This window comes from Saccopteryx leptura, chromosome 3, assembly GCF_036850995.1.
Source record: "Saccopteryx leptura isolate mSacLep1 chromosome 3, mSacLep1_pri_phased_curated, whole genome shotgun sequence".
Lineage (NCBI taxonomy): Eukaryota > Metazoa > Chordata > Mammalia > Chiroptera > Emballonuridae > Saccopteryx > Saccopteryx leptura.
The window spans coordinates 114,616,536-114,634,016 of record NC_089505.1 but is presented as its reverse complement, the minus strand read 5'-3'; the positions used below and the strand labels follow the sequence as shown (position 1 = coordinate 114,634,016).

Sequence of the window (17,481 nt, the reverse complement as noted above, 5' to 3'; positions counted from 1 at the left end):
TAAAATATGAACCCAGTAATTCCACTGAAAATATATACCTAAAGAAATTCTTACATCCACATACCAAGATATTTTTGAAATATGTACACACTACCAGTTAAAAAATGCCTCGGCCTGACCTGTGGTGGCGCAGTGGATAAAACGTTGACCTGGAAATGCTGAGGTCGCCGAATCGAAACCCTGGGCTTGCCTGGTCAAGGCACATATGGGAGTTGATGCTTCCAGCTCCTCCCCCCTTCTCTCTCTCTGTCTCTCTCTCCCTCTCTCTGTCCTCTCTAAAAATGAATAAGTAAAATAAAATTAAAAAAAAAAAAAAAAAACCGGCCCTGGCCGGTTGGCTCAGCAGTAGAGCGTCGGCCTGGCGTGTGGGGGACCCGAGTTCGATTCCCAGCCAGGGCACATAGGAGAGGCGCCAATTTGCTTCTCCACCCCCCCCCCTCCTTCCTCTCTGTCTCTCTCTTCCCCTCCCGCAGCCAAGGCTCCATTGGAGCAGGGATGGCCCGGGCGCTGGGGATGGCTCCTTGGCCTCTGCCCCAGGCGCTGGAGTGGCCCCGGAGGGGCAGAGCATCGCCCCCTGGTGGGCAGAGCATCGCCCACCAGGGGCGTGCCGGGTGGATCCTGGTCGGGCGCATGCGGAAGTCTGTCTGACTGTCTCTCCCCGATTCCAGCTTCAGAAAGATAAAAAAAAAAACAAAACAAGAAACCCCCCCAAAAAATGCCTCTAAATCTGTCAATAAAAGATGGATAAATGAACTGTGATATATGTGCATAATAAAATATATATACCAGTGAAGGCACCAAAGCTATATATACCAATATAAAGCTTAGAAACATTATGTTGAATTTAAAAAGCTTAAGAAGAATACATATATAGCATCATTTAGTTAATGCTAAAAAACAAAGTAACACTATATACTGTATTAAAATACACAAATAAAATTTAAAAAGAAAAGAGGTGCAGGGAAATGATTAAATACCATAATCAGCCTGACCAGGCGGTGGCGCAGTGCATAGAGCGTCGGACTGGGATGCCGAGGACCCAGGTTCAAGACCCCGAGGTCACCAGCTTGAGCACGGGCTCATCTGGTTTGAGCAAAAGCTCACCAGTTTGGACCCAAGGTCTCTGGCTCAAGCAAGGGTTACTCAGTCTGCTGTAGCCCCACGGTCAAGGCACATATGAGAAAGCAATCAATGGGGCTTGACCTGTGGTGGCGCAGTGGATAAAGCATTGACCTGGAAATGCTGAGGTCACCGGTTCAAAACCTTGGGCTTGCCTGGTCAAGGCACATATGGGAGTTGATACTTCCTGCTCTTCCCCCCCTTCTCTCTCTATCTCTCTCCTCTCTCTCTCTCTCCCTCTCTCTCTCCTTTCTAAAATGAATAAATAAAAAAAAGAAAGAAAGCAATCAATGAACTGAGGTGTCGCAAGGAAAAACTAATAATTGATGCTTCTCATCTCTCTCCATTCCTGTCTGTCTGTCCCTATCTATCCCTCTCTCTCGACCCTGTCTCTGTAAAAAAAAAAAGTAAAATCTACACAATTCCACCACTTTAAAATTTTGTATGCAATAAAGGAGTGAGGCCCTGGACGACTGGCTCAGTGGTGGAGCGTCTGCCCAGCTTGTGGAAGTCCCAGGTTCAATTCCCAGTCAGGGCACACAGAAGAAGCAACCATCTGCTTCCCCACCCTTCCCCCTCTCCCTTCTCCCACCCCCTCAGTTGGAGGAGGTTGGCCCTAGGCACTGAGGATGGCTTCATGGCCTTACCTCAGGCACTAAAATGGCTGGGTTGTTGAGCAAAGCATCACCCAGTAGGAGGCTTGCTGGGTGGATCCCAGTCAGGACGCATGCAGGAGTCTATTTCTGTCTCTCGGCCTCCACGCTTCTCACTTAAGAATAATTAAAAATCAATAAATAAATGCCTGACCTGTGGTGGCGCAGTGGATAAAGCATCAACCTGGAAACACTGAGGTTGCTGGTTCAAAACCCTGGGCTTGCCTGGTCAAGGCACATATGGGAGTTGATGCTTCCTGCTCCTCCCCCTTCTCTCTCTCACTCTCTCCTCTCTATAATGAATAAATAAAATCTTAAAAATAAAAAATAAAAAAAAGACTAATGATTGATGCTTCTAAAAAAAAATCAATCAATAAAATAAATAAGAAGAGTGGCATGGGAAACGTCTTCTTGATAATCTGTACTGATAATCTGTACCAAATAGCAAAGAGCAATAATGTTGCCTATTCAAAACCATTTAACTATATTAGACTTCAAAATTATGCAATAGTTATGCATTGGGAATTGTTTTACTTATGCTCCTGCTACCTAAAAAACTAACAAAGATAGATAATATACATGATCATTAAACACTGACTACTACTCTATTGTATCATAAGCGAATGTAATAAGAAAACCTGTTTAATGTTTTTGGAGAGAGAAGAAGGGTTAGAGAGAAACATCGATTTGTTTGTTCCACTTTTTCATGCATTCACCGGTTGATTCTTCTTTGTGCCCTGACCAGGGACTGAACCCACAAACTTGGCGTATCAGAATGACGCTCTAGCCAACTGAGCTACCAGGCCAGGGCTAAAAAAATAAAACTGTTTAATGTTTATCTTCTCCACTCCAGTGGTCGGCAAACTAATTAGTCAACAGAGCCAAATATCACAGCACAACAATTGAAATTTCTTTTGAGAGCCAAATTTTGTAAACTTAGACTATAGGCAGGTACATTGTTATTAACTTAATTAGGGTAGAGTACCCTTTGTGGAAGAGCCACACTCAAGGGGCCAAGGAGCCGCATGTGGCTCGTGAGCCACGGTTTGCAGACCAAGGCACTAGACTAAGAGTCAATGAATTCACAGAGGGCAAGAACCATATTTGTTTTTTCATCATTGTAGACCAGAACCCAGCATGCTGAGTAGCACTCGGCAGCTATTCTGTAATTAGCTACTTTGCACTATTATTTGTTTGTTTGTTTGTTTGTTTGTTTACAGAGAGAGAGTGAGAGTCAGAGAGAGGGATAGATAGGGACAGACAGACAGGAACGGAGAGAGATGAGAAGCATCAATCATCAGTTTTTCGTTGCGACACCTTAGTTGTTCATTGATTGCTTTCTCATATGTGCCTTGACCGCAGGCCTTCAGCAGACTGTGTAACCCCTTGCTGGAGCCAGGGACCTTGGGTTCAAGCTGGTGGGCTTTTTTTTGCTCAAACCAGATGAGCCCGCGCTCAAGCTGGCCAGTGACCTTGGGTTCAAGCTGGTGGGCTTTTTTTTGCTCAAACCAGATGAGCCCGCGCTCAAGCTGGCCAGTGACCTTGGGTTCAAGCTGGTGGGCTTTTGCTCAAACCAGATGAGCCCGCACTCAAGCTGGTGACATCGGGGTCTCGAACCTGGGTCTTCCGCATCCCAGTCTGACGCTCTATCCACTGCGCCACCGCCTGGTCAGGCTATTTGTAGGATTTTAAATGTGCCCCAACTTCAAAAAGTTTGAGAACCACTGTCCTAGACGAAGAGAGAGTTCCCCTTTCAAGTTTTAAGCTGAAAATAGAATGGGCAAGATAAGCTCTATAATTCTTCCCCCACATATGATTTTATGAAAACATGGCCAGCCATCTTTCCCCAGGGACTCAAATCCAATGTTACAAATACAAATCACTTTCAATATGTGCATATTTCAATAAATACATAACTTAAATCCCAAACAATAAACCAAGTTAAGAACTAACAGCCAAATAAATAATAAATATTTTATAGGCCCTGGCCGGTTGGCTCAGCGGTAGAGTGTTGGCCTGGCGTGCAGGAGTCCCGGGTTCGATTCCCAGCCAGGGCACACAGGAGAAGTGCCCATCTGCTTCTCCACCCCCCCCCCCCTTCCTCTCTATCTCTCTCTTCTCCTCCCGCAGCCGAGGCTCCATTGGAGCAAAAAGATGGCCCGGGTGCTGGGGATGGCTCCTTGGCCTCTGCCCCAGGCGCTAGAGTGGCTCTGGTCACGACAGAGCGACCCCCCGGATGGGCAGAGCATCACCCCCTGGTGGGCATGCCCGGTGGATCCCGGTCGGGCGCATGCGGGAGTCTGTCTGACTGCCTCCTCGTTTCCAGCTTCGGAAAAGTAAAGAATATATATATATATTTTATATAGAATGCCCTGTTGTTTTCAACAGGTCAAATCCATTATACACACTATAAACCCAAAAGAGCATCTATATTGCTTTCAATATAACAGAAACTCATTGTAAATTACACTTCTAGTCTACAAAGCTCATTATAAACTCTCTGAATCTATGTTTTTTTCATTCAATGAGCTGAACTTTGACAGAATAATGGAGGAAAACTGCTCTCATTAAATACTTTCTTAAAACAATCTTCAGGATAGAAATAAAATAAAGAAACTTACATACTGAATAACCACCTGCTACCAAAGCTATGCTAAGGGCAGTGTTACACTGTCCCATTTGAACATTAATTGGGGTAGCTTTCTATTACCACAAAATTTATAGACAAGAATACTGATCCAAGGCAAGGTTTAAGGTCACAAGTGTAGGAATGAGCATTTAAAGTAAAATCTCCTAACTTCAAATCTACTGCATATGTTCTCCAACTTGTAAAACAACAAAATATGAGATTGACCAAATATAATGTTTTGACCATTTACTGTTAAACTTTATGGGATAATTTGCTCTAGATTTAACATTTTCATTTACCAAGTCCTTTAAACACTGAAATCAAGATTTCACTATGAAGAAAAAAGCCAAGCGAATAGTGAGCATAGCAACTAATGTAGACAAATAATCTCAGTTCAAATTTGTAGAGTGGTTTCCACTGGGTTATGCATTTACCCTAGAGGGATAAATAATAACCCAGCAGGGGACAGGATATAAATTTAATAGTTTTATTTGAATTAGTTTTCAAAAAATCTCACCCCTTTTATATTCTGTTTGCTTAAATATTGGTGGTACTATATAAGTAAAATATTAAATATTCATTTATTTCAATAGAATGTACAAGGCAATATATATATATATATTTTTTTTTTTTTTTTTTTTTTACAGAGACAGAGAGTCAGAGTGAGGGATAGACAGGGACAGACAAACAGGAACAGAGAGATGAGAAGCATCAATCATTAGTTTTTTGTTGCGCATTGCGACACCTTAGTTGGTCATTGATTGCTTTCTCATATGTGCCTTGATCGTGGGCCTTCAGCAGACCGAGTAAACCCTTGCTTGAGCCAGCGACCTTGGGTCCAAGCTGGTGAATTTTTGCTCAACCCAGATGAGCCCACGCTCAAGATGGCGACCTCGGGGTCTCAAACCTGGGTCTTCCGCATCCCAGTCTGACGCGCTATCCACTGTGCCACTGCCTGGTCAGGCCAAGGCAATGTTTAGAGATGACTTAGAAAAATAATCCTTGCCTGGCCTGTGGTGGCACAGTGGATAGAGCATCAACCTGAAACACTGACTTAGCCTGTTGGAAATCCTGGGATTGCTTGGTCAAGGCACAAACGACAATCAATGAATACCTAAAGTGAAGCAACCATGAGTTGATACTTCTCACCCCACCATCCTCTTGCTGTAATATTAATAAAGAAAATACTTTTTAAAAAGAAAATAATCCTTAGCCCATATTTTTAAATAGAATTATATAATATTGGAGAATGGAATCTTAAAGGTCATCTCATTTAAGCAGCAATTTGGCCCAAATAACAAACTAATTTGGCCCAAGGTCATGCATCCCATCAGTGGCACTTTATTTGAAAACATATAAAGATAACAATGTAAGAAAAAGTTAGCTAATGTAAAGCACAATTCCAGTTATTCAGCTGATTTATCTAATAGCATTGATAAAAGATACACAAGATCAAACGGTTGTTGGAAATGAGCACGCTGACAAATCTCTCACAACAATCAATCACTAAGTATGATGATACACTCCAATGACTTCCGGGTTAGGCTTCAACTAACTATATGTTCTGCTTCTTGACAACCTGAAATCAGTGCAGAATCTCAAGACTACACAGTCATACTCGATGATTAGACAATAAAATTTTAATTTTAAAAAGTAAAAAATGTAGCCTGACTGGGCGGTGGTGCAGTAAATAGAGCGTCGGACTGGGAAGTGGAGGACCCAGGTTGGAAACCCCAAGGTCGCCAACTTGAGCGTGGCTCATCTGGTTTGAGCAAGGCTCACCAGCTTGAGCCCACTGGCTCACTCAGTCTGCTGTAGCCCCCGGTCAAGGCACAGAGAAAGCAATCAACGAACAACTAAGGTGCCACAACAAAGAACTGATGCTTCTCATCTCTCTCCCTTCCTGTCTGTCCCTATCTGTTCCCCTCTCTGTCTCTGTCACAAAATAAATAAATAAAATTAAGAAGTAAAAATGTAAAAAAAAAAAAAAAAAGGAAAAACAAACCTCACAGAAAAAAATGTAAATATCTAATACACATAAAAATTACAGAAATGCTGTTAAAATACAAATTAATAATGTAATAGCATTTTTAAACTATCAGATTGGCAAATAATAACACCAGGGTTGGCAAGGATATAGTGAAACAGGGACACCCAAACACCACTGATGGAACTACATATTCAACTTTTATAGGTTAATATCCATCAAAATTTATTATAGCCTGACCAGGCAGTGGCGCAGTGGATAGAGCATCGGACTGGGATGAGGAGGACCCAGGTTTGAGACCCCTAGGTCGCCAGCTTGAGCATGGGCTCATCTGGTTTGAGCAAAGCTCACCAGCTTGGACCCAAGGTCGCTGGATTGAGCAAGGGGTTACTCGGTCTGCTGAAGGCCCGCGGTCAAGGCACATATGAGAAAGCAATCAATGAACAACTAAGGTTTCGCAACGAAAAAATAATGATTGATGCTTAACAATGAGATTATATGGTACTTCACTTTCTGCTTTATACATTTAACATCTTGTCTTAAGCTTTCAGAATGAGCATGTATTAATTGGAGTTACAAAAAGACAAAAAATGCACAGTTTTACTACTTTAAGACACCCTAAACAGCCTGACCAGGCAGTGGTGCAATGGATAGCATCAGCCTGGGATGTTGAGGACCCAGGTTTGAAAGCCCAAGGTCATTGGCTTGAGCACCGGATTGCCAACTTGAGTGTGGGATCATAGACATGACCCCATGGTAACTGGCTTGAGCTCAAAGGTTCAAAGGTTGCTAGCTTGAAGCACAAGGTCACTGGCTTGAGCAAGGGGTCACTTGCTCGGCTGGAGTCCCCAGTCAAGGCACATATGAGAAAGCAATCAGCCTGACCTGTGGTGGCGCAGTGGATAAAGCGTTGACCTGGAAATGCTGAGGTCACCGGTTCGAAACCCTGGGCTTGCCTGGTCAAGGCTCATATGGGAGTTGATGCTTCTAGCTCCTCCCCCCATTCTGTCTCTCCTGTCTCTCCCTCTCCTCTCTAAAATGAATAATAAATAAATAAATAAATAAATAAATAAATAGAGAAAGCAATCAATGAACTAAGGTGTCAAAAAAGTTGATGCTTCTCATCTCTCCCTTCCTGTCTCTTTCTCTCTCTAAAAAAAGATACCTTCTATATTTTAAAATAGATACATGAAAAAAGGCAAATTAAAGAAAATGAAATCACAAAAAGATGCCTATTTTATACAACCATATATCATAAAAATGCAATTCCCAAGCTAGACCATTCATTCTATCATACCTGGTAATGATTCTTTTAAGTGCCCATATTAATAAAGCATTATTGTGCTGGCTAATGAGACAGACTGAGGTTACTTCCTTGGGAGTAAAAGTACTATGAACACACAGTAAGTTATTAAACACCCCAACAAAAAAGGGTACTCAAAAAAAAAATTAGAGAAATCAGACACAACATAAAATGATGATGAATAAATACATCAGTAGTTTCCCCTATGTTGCAGAAATATTGATAAATCTGAATAGACTTGAAATTAAGGTATGTCTGAAATATAATTCATTCTCAACTTCCAAAAATTATAGTATGTTGGAATATTTTCTTAAAGAATAACAAAACCTGCCTGACCAGGCAGTGGCGCAGTGGATAGAGCGTCGGACTGGGATGCAGAGGACCCAGGTTCGAATCCCACCAGCTTGAACCCAAGGTTGCTGGCTCCAGCAAGGGGTTACTCGGTCTGCTGAAGGCCTGCCGTCAGGGCACATATGGGAGGGCAATCAATGAACAACTAAGGTGTTGCAACACGCAATGAAAAACTAATGATTGATGCTTCTCATCTCTCTCCGTTCCTGTCTATGCCTCTCTCTGACTCACTCTGTCTCTGTAAAAAAAAATAATAAATAAATAAATAAATAAATAAAGAATAATAACAAAACCTACAAAAACTTTGGATGAACTATTTTTCATAGCTCATTGTCACATTTTAGGCTGAACTAGAAAATCAAAACTCAGTGGTGTGCAGAAACTTTAATAAAACAATCAACTTTTCACCACAGTTTTTGCTTTATTATAACAAAAGAAAAACATGACTTTTAGGCTGTAATAGTGTTTAGAACATGGCAAAATATCAAATGTTTTGAAACTGCTAAATTTGCCAAATGCAATACAACATTTAATGTACCTTTAGGAGATTCACAAGGCACCTCAGCATATAAAGATGCATTAAAAAACATTTATCCCAACATTATCCCAATTTCGATGAACATGAACACAATCCTTATTTCAAGAAAAATATATATAATGAACAAAACACAGTTTAGGAAATGCTGATATAGGAAAAACAGCAGGGGCTCTGGAATCAAAAGATTTTGCCACAGCTTACTATCTGTGTGACCCTGGGAAAGTTACTTAATTCCCATGGGTCTCAGTTTTCTCTACCAGTAAAATGAAAATACCACCTGCCTGAGTGCTTAGCACAGAAAAGATGCTCAGTAACTTAAAGAGTCCCTCTAATTTTTCATCTAATCGTTTGTATACTGGCTTTAAGTCAGCAATGAAAGTTTTAGGAATCTATTTTTTATACCATTTTGTTCATGTTTTCCAGTACTGTGTCAATTATATCCTAAATAAATGCTTAAATCTTGCTAAGCAAAACCAGTAGAAAAAGTCATTACTTTAAATATATATTTGTGGAATGTAAACAACCATGGGAAGTTCTTAGAAAATATAAAATAAAAAAGAGGTTCTACTCAGGTAATCAAGAGACAAAGAACAGTAAGAAGTTATCCCTTCTGGGAGGCGGTACAAACTGGATGACAAAAAAACTCCGTTTGTTTTTTTTTTCCCGTTTCTTTATAAAGATTTTCTTGTCACCCTCAAGATGTCTAGTCAGGAATTTAAGAAAGGGAGAAGATAAAAGATCAATAAATATTGATTGAGTACCCATTAAGTGCTAGGTACTATTCTAGGTCCTGGGTAAACAAAAGTTAACAGCCTTACAAGCTTACATTCCAGGTGAGAAGACATATCAGATAATGACTTGACAAAGTATAAAGCAGTGTTCAAGAGTTGGAAGAAATGGCCTGACCAGGCGGTGGCGCAGTGGATAGAGCATCGAACTGGGATGCAGAGGACCCAGGTTCGAGACCCCAAGGTCGCCAGCTTGAGCGCAGGCTCATCTGCTTTGAGCAAAGCTCACCAGCTTGGACCCAAGGTCGCTGGCTTGAGCAAGGGGTTACTTAGTCTGCTGTAGCCCCACGGTCACGGCACATAAGAGAAAGCAATCAGTGAACAACTAAGGTGTCGCCATGGAAAAACTGATGATTGATGCTTCTCATCTCTCTCGGTTCCAGTCTGTCCCTATCTATCCCTCTCTCTGACTCTGTCTCTGTAAAAAAAAAAAGGGGGGGGGTGAGAAGATGGGGAAGTGCTGTTTTAGGTAAGATATACAAGCAAGGTCTCCTAGAGAGGTAACAAGTGTCTAGAACTGAATGAAAACAAAGAACATTTTAGTTTCCCAATGCCTTTGGAAAAGGCAGTCTTGAAATAAATGGTGCTATTTTTTTGTTAACATTGTTCAGAAGAGCATGATCCATAGGCAGACATGGAAATCACTGGGAGGGGGGGGGTTCACAGTAAACAGCTAAAGACTTGGGTGCTACCACAGTAAATGAAAGGTCCCAAAGTTCCCACTGCTTTGCAGGTCACATTTTTGTTTTGGTCATATGCACTGCAAAGCTAATTTTTGCTATCATAATTACCTGTCATCTAGTTTCTATTTAGACATCTCCCAAGGGGAGGCAGCACAAGAAGAATAGCTAATGCATTAAAAACCTTTTAAAATAAGTGAAAGAGATAAACCTCAAAGGTCTTTATAGCCATGAACCTGAAGAAATTAGGAAGACTAATCCTTCCCCTCTCAAAATTTCCAAGCTGTTGTCCTATTAAAGCTGGTATCTCTTCCTCAGTATTATAATGCCTCCTGATGTCTCCCTCCATTAACACTACCCTTCTTTCCACCCCTTCTTTCCACATGTATAACTATGTACATTATTATATGAATGAAGGCTAAGTTGACGAGTAATGTCTCCAAGAAACGACCAAACCTCCTATCCTACTCCTTTACATTAATTTTTTATGGTAAAATTGCTATTTAACATACTAGATTTTACATTCAGTGTTCCCTTTTGAGTATATCACAAAGCCCCTACAATGTAATTCACTCAACAAATTAGTTTTGTGTGTCCAGCTATGTATTAATTGCTAGGTACCAAGTATACAAAAAAGACTAAACAAACCCTGGCCCAGCAGCCCAGTTGGGTTAGAGTGTTGGCCTGATATGCCTAGGTTGCAGGTTCAATCCCCAGTCCGGGCACATACAAGAGTCAAACAATGAGACTGACCAGGCAAGTAGCACAGTGGATAGAGAGTCCACTTGGGATGCAGAGGACCCAGGTTTGAAACCCAGAGGTCGCCAGCTTGAGCGTGGGCTCATCCGGCTTGAGTGTGGGATCATAAACATGATCCCATGGTAGCTGGCTTGAGCCCAAAGGTCGCTGGCTTGAGCCCCAAGGTCGCTGGCTTAAGCAAGAGGTCACTGGCTCAAATGGAGCTCCCCCCCCTCCCCTGCCGTCAAGGCACATATGAGAAAGCAATCAATGCACAACTAAGGTGCCACCACAAGGAACTGATGCTTCTCATCTCTCTACCTTCTTCCTGTCTGTCTCTGTCTGTCTGTCTCTCTCTCTCTCTCTCTCTGTTGGAAGGAAGGAAGGAAGGAAGGAAGGAAGGAAGGAAGGAAGGAAGGAAGGAAGGAAGGAAGGAAGGGAGGGAGGGAGGACAACCAATGAATACACAAATAAGTGGAGCAAGAAATTGATGTTTCTCTCTTTCTCAAATCAATAAATAATTTTTCAAAAGGATCAGGGACAGCTGAATAAAAATCCTATTAGGTAAAGATTGTCATACCACCAAAAAAGACTAAAAATGACCCACACTTTGTTGGCTTGTCAATACAAGAGACAAAATGAAAACAAATATTTAAGCACCACACTATGTATGAGATGATACTGGAGTATACTAAGTGAAAGAACCACCTCATTCAGTCTGCTGAAATCAAAACACAGTTCTGAAAGACTGTTAATATCCTAGCTTGGTCTTAAAGGACAAAATAGGCAAACTGAGAGATAAGGTGAAAATAAACAAATAAATAAATAAAAAGAGGCTGTAAAGGGGAAGGTGGGGAGCTGGGGAAATAAGTGGGGTCCAGATATTAAATGCCTTTGTATACCAGGCTGATGAGTCTAAATTTTATCTTGCCTTTGGGGCAAGAAACCATTGAAGAATTTTAGGGAATAAAGTGACTAACAAGATTACGCATAATGGCCCTGGCCAGTTGGCTCAGCGGTAGAGTGTCGGCCCAGCATGTGGAAGTCCTGGGTTCGATTCCCCAGTCAGGGCACACAGGAGAAGCAACCATCTGCTTCTTCACCCTTTCCCCTCTCCTTTCTATCTCTCTCTCTTCCCCTCCTGTAGCCAAGGCTCCATTGGAGCAAAGTTGGCCTGGGCGCTAAGGATGGCTCCATGGCCTCCGCCTCAGGCACTAGAATGGCTCCATGGCCTCCGTCTCAGGCACTAGAATGGCTCCAGGCCCCAACGAAGCAAGCCCCAGATGGGCCGAGCATCACCCCCTAGTGGGCATGCCAGATGGATTCCGTTCCAGTGAATGAGGGAGTCTGACTGACTGCCTCCCCGCTTCTAACTTCAGAAAAATACAAAAAAAAAAAAAAAAAAAAGATTGCGCACATTTAAAACTTAGAAAGAACACCAAAGTGGTCTGTAGATAAGGCCAATCAGAAGGCAAGGAAGATTAGTGAAGAGGATATTATTAAAGTAACTAAAACAGTGACAAGAAAAACAAGAGTTAAAACCGTAACTATGTCCAAAGTATCAAAAGAACACAAACAACTAAGAAATGTATTTAGTGAAAACTTCACAGGGGAAGTGACATTTGCACTGCCACACAGTGCAAGAACATTTGCTCCACAGAAAATAAGAGAAAACATTTGCCACACAGAAAATAAGGAAAAAAAGAACAGCACAATAAAAGGAAAAGACTTAAGAATGCTTGACGACCTGAGATCTTGTTCAAGTAATTCTATCCTTTTGGAGACCAGCCAGTTAGTTGGTAAATACTAACTGAAAGCCTAAAATGTGTTTTGGATCTTAAAGAATAAAATGAGAATTAAGTTCATCTTTCCCAAAATAATGCACTTGGAAATTCACAAGTAAAATTTTAACCACAGAAGTAACAGAGATCACACTTTAGTGCAGGGGTCCCCAAACTTTTTACACAGGGGGCCAGTTCACTGTCCCTCAGACCGTTGGAGGGCCAGACTATAAAAAAAAACTATGAACAAATCCCTATGCACAGTGCACATATCTTATTTTAAAGTAAAAAACAAAACAAAACAGAAATACAATATTTAAAATAAAGAACAAGTAAATTTAAATCAACAAACTGACCAGTATTTCAAGGGGAATTATGCTCCTCTCACTGACCACCAATGAAAGAGGTGCCCCTTCTGGAAGTGCAGCAGGGGCCAGATAAATGGCCTCAGGGGGCCGCATGCGGGGCCGTAGTTTGGGGACCCCTGCTTTAGTCCATGGACTCCAAATACCCTTGAATAAATTAAGAGTAGGATTGGGATGATGAAAATGGCTAGGTAAGATCAGAAAAATAATCTGTAGGCAAGGTTGTGAAGGCTTTTATTCCAAGGCTAAGATATCTAGAAAACTGAGACAATTCTGAGGATATTGTTTTTTACTAAATTGTCTTAATTAGTCCACTCTACAATGTACTTACATAGAGAACAATAAGTACTATTACTCTACTTGATAAGAATACTAAGGTTTTTAAAAAATAACATGCCCAAGGTCACACAAGCAGTTTAAATGGTGAAGCCACTGTGTCTATCTGACTTAGACACTTTGTATTCAATCCATATTCTAGAAAAACTGAAATACCTATATGCAGTACTTATTTCAACCATTAAAAACTTACAAAATCACTGTTGGTGTAGAACCTAAAAACATCTCATTAAACAGGTTTACTCATGAAAGTACTTTGCCTGGTATTCTCAAAGTATAATTGTTCACCCAATAACTTCGAGCTTGTTAACAAAGACTACTTTTAAAGACTTAAAATTTCTATTACAAATATGTAAAACCTTAGGACTCTTGGTTTCCAAAATATAGCAAAAACTTGAGAGGATATCATCAATTTTTCAGCAAAACAAAGAGAAGATTGTTTGCTGGAGTTTACTTTATCCACACTGTCTGGCAGACAATATGTTCAGAAAAGGAACTGAGGAACAGAAGAAAAAAAAAACCATATCCCAGTCACTGAATACAACTTAATCTGACTATAATTTTCTTAGTAACTTCAAAGCAAATTTTTCTTATTTATTAAGATAAAGAGGAAGGGAAAGAGAGAGAAACATGATTTGTTGTTCCACTCAACTATGCATTCATTTGTTGTCTCTCACATGTGCCCTGACCTGGGACTGAACCGCAACCCTGGTATATCTCGACATTGTTTCAACCAAGCTCCCAGGGCCTTAGAAACTCTCACTTCTGAGATTTTGTTTTTATCATCTTCACAAACTCCTGAAAATTGAAAACATGCCCAGAATGAAACAAGCTTCTCTATCCTTTCATATGTTAGTTTATTTCTTGATTTGGTGCAATTCCAAAGATAAAGCCATTTCTTTTAAGTGCTGCAAAAGATGGAGAGAATGGTCCTAGTCTGTTGCAGGAGAGATCCACTTGGCACCACCTGAGTTTCTAAAACATATCTAAACTAAACACCTGGCAAAAATACATTTGTGGGAATTAAGCATCCCAGAGAGCACAGCTCAGGTCTTTATGATAATATATTGCCACTCCAATCTTTACACATTATGTGCTCCTAGCAAGACAGGTTCCCATCTCTGGTAGTTAGTGCAATGTCAGGCATACATACAATCAGTGTTTCTTAAGAGGATGGGTAAATCTTATTTTGCCTTTCAAGAGTGAAACCAAGACCTGTTAAACCAAATATAGATGGTGAAATTTTTCCTGCTCCATTATAAAATTCAAAATTTTTTTCTGTATCTGGTGAGCAAGAACACACTAGGCTGACCATATTTGGACTACTGGGGAAAAAAACGTGACAAAAATGTTGGGATATATATTGTAAAGAGTTGTATATAAACTTTCTGTTTCTACTGTTTGTATAAAACATTACCAGGAGATAGAGGTCAGAAAGGAAAATATAATTTCACAGTCATAGTTTGCCCAAGGTTAACAGCTAAGAAGTGGTCACAATTAACATCCAACTAACTCCCAAGCCCACATACTTTCTACTACAACATACCATCACAGGAATTCCTTTTCTTATTTCATTTATTAGTCTAAAAACTGTTTTCAGAAAAACTGTGGCCCAAAAACATCATAGCAAAGACAAATTACGAAAGTACATTCTTTTAAAAATTCTTACACCCTCACATCTTTAGGTTATAACCAAAACTCAAGACATTCAACGATTCATTTAAAATAAAGTCAAAGCTGTAAGCACTAGCATAAAGAATATATGTATAATATCCTCTGATAAGCCACAATGTGATAGGTTCCATACATTCTTATCTTTCTAGAAAGATAAGTCAAGCTCAGAAGTCTTACCCCAAACCCACAATTCTCCTACCCTCCTCCTCACTCCTTTTCCAGTTAGCTTTTCTTCCCAAAGCATTCTGTGTTCCTGGAATGCTGCACGTGCCAAACAAACACACACACACACACACACACACACACACACACACACACAACATTCACAAGACTCATTTTCACCTTCTCAGTATAGGGGCTTCCTTCATCACCCTATTTAAAGTAGCCTCTCCCAATTATTTGCTTCTAAGCACACATTGCATTCTATAGTTAATCTTTTTATTTTTACTAGTTAATTGTCATTCCCATAAGGATATCCCATGGGGCTCTTCCCTCACCACTGTCTGTACAACACTTTCCTTCCTATCGTTACCAAAACTGCACTGTAAATTCTGTTATTTCTACCACCTCTTCCTAACTGTAAGCTCATCAAGGGCAAGTGCTGTCTTACATTTCCTCAGCACTTCCTAAAATGCCTGGCACCATCCTATGGAATCAGGAATAGTTTGTAGCACAGATGTGTGTAGCAAGTACTAAATGATCAGTATTATTAGTAGTAAAGAAGCAAAGAACAATTACTGTTTTAACACTTCATAGTTCAGGGAAATGCTACAGGTTGTAGACACAAAAATTTAAGTGATACAATGTATGGAAAATATTAGCAATGTCAAAATTCCATTCAGAGATGAGGCACTTCTGGCTCAGCAGACAAGAGAGAGAAAAGCAACCAAGTTAAGTCAATGTTTTACTCTCCTTCAGACCAACAGAGCAAACTGTCCCCCACAACTGTAAGTTTGGAGCACCACAATTTATTCAACACAGTCAACTACTCATTGAGTTCAAGTGCCTATATACCATTATTATTTTGCATTCTCTAAGGTATACCAGATAAGGAGCAAAGGGGTAGCTTTGAAACCTGATATAACAGAAGCAGAAATGATAATGGCTTATCTTCAAATTTATAAGGGACTAGAAATATTGAGAAAAAACTCGGGGAATGATCATGGAGACTAAACTAAACATCCCAATAAATACGTAATCATAGATTAGAACCAGTATGGCACAGAAATGATCACACGACTGCCGAAAGAGGTAACGCTCGACACCTTTCTTGATTCTCTTCTACTCAGAGAGCCTAATAACTACAAGGCTCATTCATCACAGTAGAATCCTCAAAGGAATACAAAATTATAAAGAACGGCTTAACTGTTGTTGTTTTTAAAGGCTCAAAAAACGAACCAACCAACAGGCTCTGCAATCCCTAACCAGAAAGCCCTATACTCCTTTCCTAGAACTGTCATACCTTTCAGAGATCCAGTAGACGGCTCAAAAGATACGTCTCTGGCCCCAACACATAGCTCCGAATTATTCAGGGAAAAACAGGTTTTCCAGTTTGGAGACCTGCACTCTACTCAAAAAAAAAAAAAGGATCTTAGCAGAAACGAGCAAACAATCCCTCAGAGGGCAATGGCGCTCCAACCACTCTGCTGGGGCACAGGCAACGGCGACAGGGCATGGCCCGTCCAGGGAGCCCTTGGCGCCCTCGGAGCTCTTAGTCTGGCCCAGCGTGACCCGCCCTGACGGAGGCTAAAGTCAGGCAGTGGCGGAGGGGGGCCAGCGGTTGAGCTTCCGAGCTGGGCCTTCCCGGCCCGGGGGCGCGGCGAAACACGGGGGTAGCGCCTTCCAGTTCGGCCACGGGTTCGGGGCCTCTTCCCCTGGGCTCCCCACCCCGCCGCCCTCAGCCAACCAGCTAGCCCCTCACCTGGCAGAAGCTCCGACAGTAGTTCAAAGATGAGACCTCCGACACCTCTTGCTCCCTCAGCTCTGTCTCCAGCTGCCACAGACACGGTCGCAGTCCTGGGGCTCCTGGAGCCGGAGATGCAGGGCGCTGACTCCAAGCCATAGACTCAGTCTCGGTTCGGTCTCCAGCTCCGACCCCCGCCGGAGCCTCAGCCTCAGCCCCAGCCCCGGCGGCAGCAGCGGCGGCGGCGACGGCGGCGTCTCCCTTTCCGTCCGCCATCTTCCCACGGCCCAGCAGCGCGTAGGCAACCAAGCCACGTGACTCAACCCTCGCCCCGCCCCCGGTCGACCGCGCGTGCTGACGCACTCACTGGCGACGCCGGCGCCCGCCGAATTCCGTCACTGGGACTCGATCCTCCTCCTCTCGGCGGCCTGCCCTACGGCGGTCCTGCCAAAATCCTGGCAACAACTGGGCAGAGAGTCTCCTGCCCAGCTCAGTACTTCCAGATCCTTTAATAGAGTCATGCGGTCACCGAGCCGACCTACCCGTAGACATGATCTAAAGTGTGAGGGGAATGACATTTGATCTGAGAGCTGAAAAACGAGAAAAAGGTAGCCCTGAGAAGAGCCTAGAGAGGAA

At 41.9% G+C, this 17,481-nt stretch overlaps 1 protein-coding gene across 5 annotated transcripts in view; it reads right to left on the bottom strand.

Annotated features, from left to right (window-relative positions):
- The window catches only part of RLF (RLF zinc finger), a 91,546-nt gene extending 74,415 nt beyond the window's left edge, over positions 1–17,131 (bottom strand). For all 5 annotated transcript variants that reach the window (XR_010750237.1, XR_010750236.1, XM_066375953.1 and 2 more), the window contains exon 1: positions 16,864–17,131. Coding sequence is in view for 3 of the 5 variants with exons in the window: in XM_066375953.1 (XP_066232050.1) it covers positions 16,864–17,121 (258 nt within the window). In the remaining 2 variants the exon portion in view is untranslated. The remainder of the gene's footprint in view (positions 1–16,863) is intronic.
- Between the last annotated feature and the right edge of the window lie 350 nt (positions 17,132–17,481).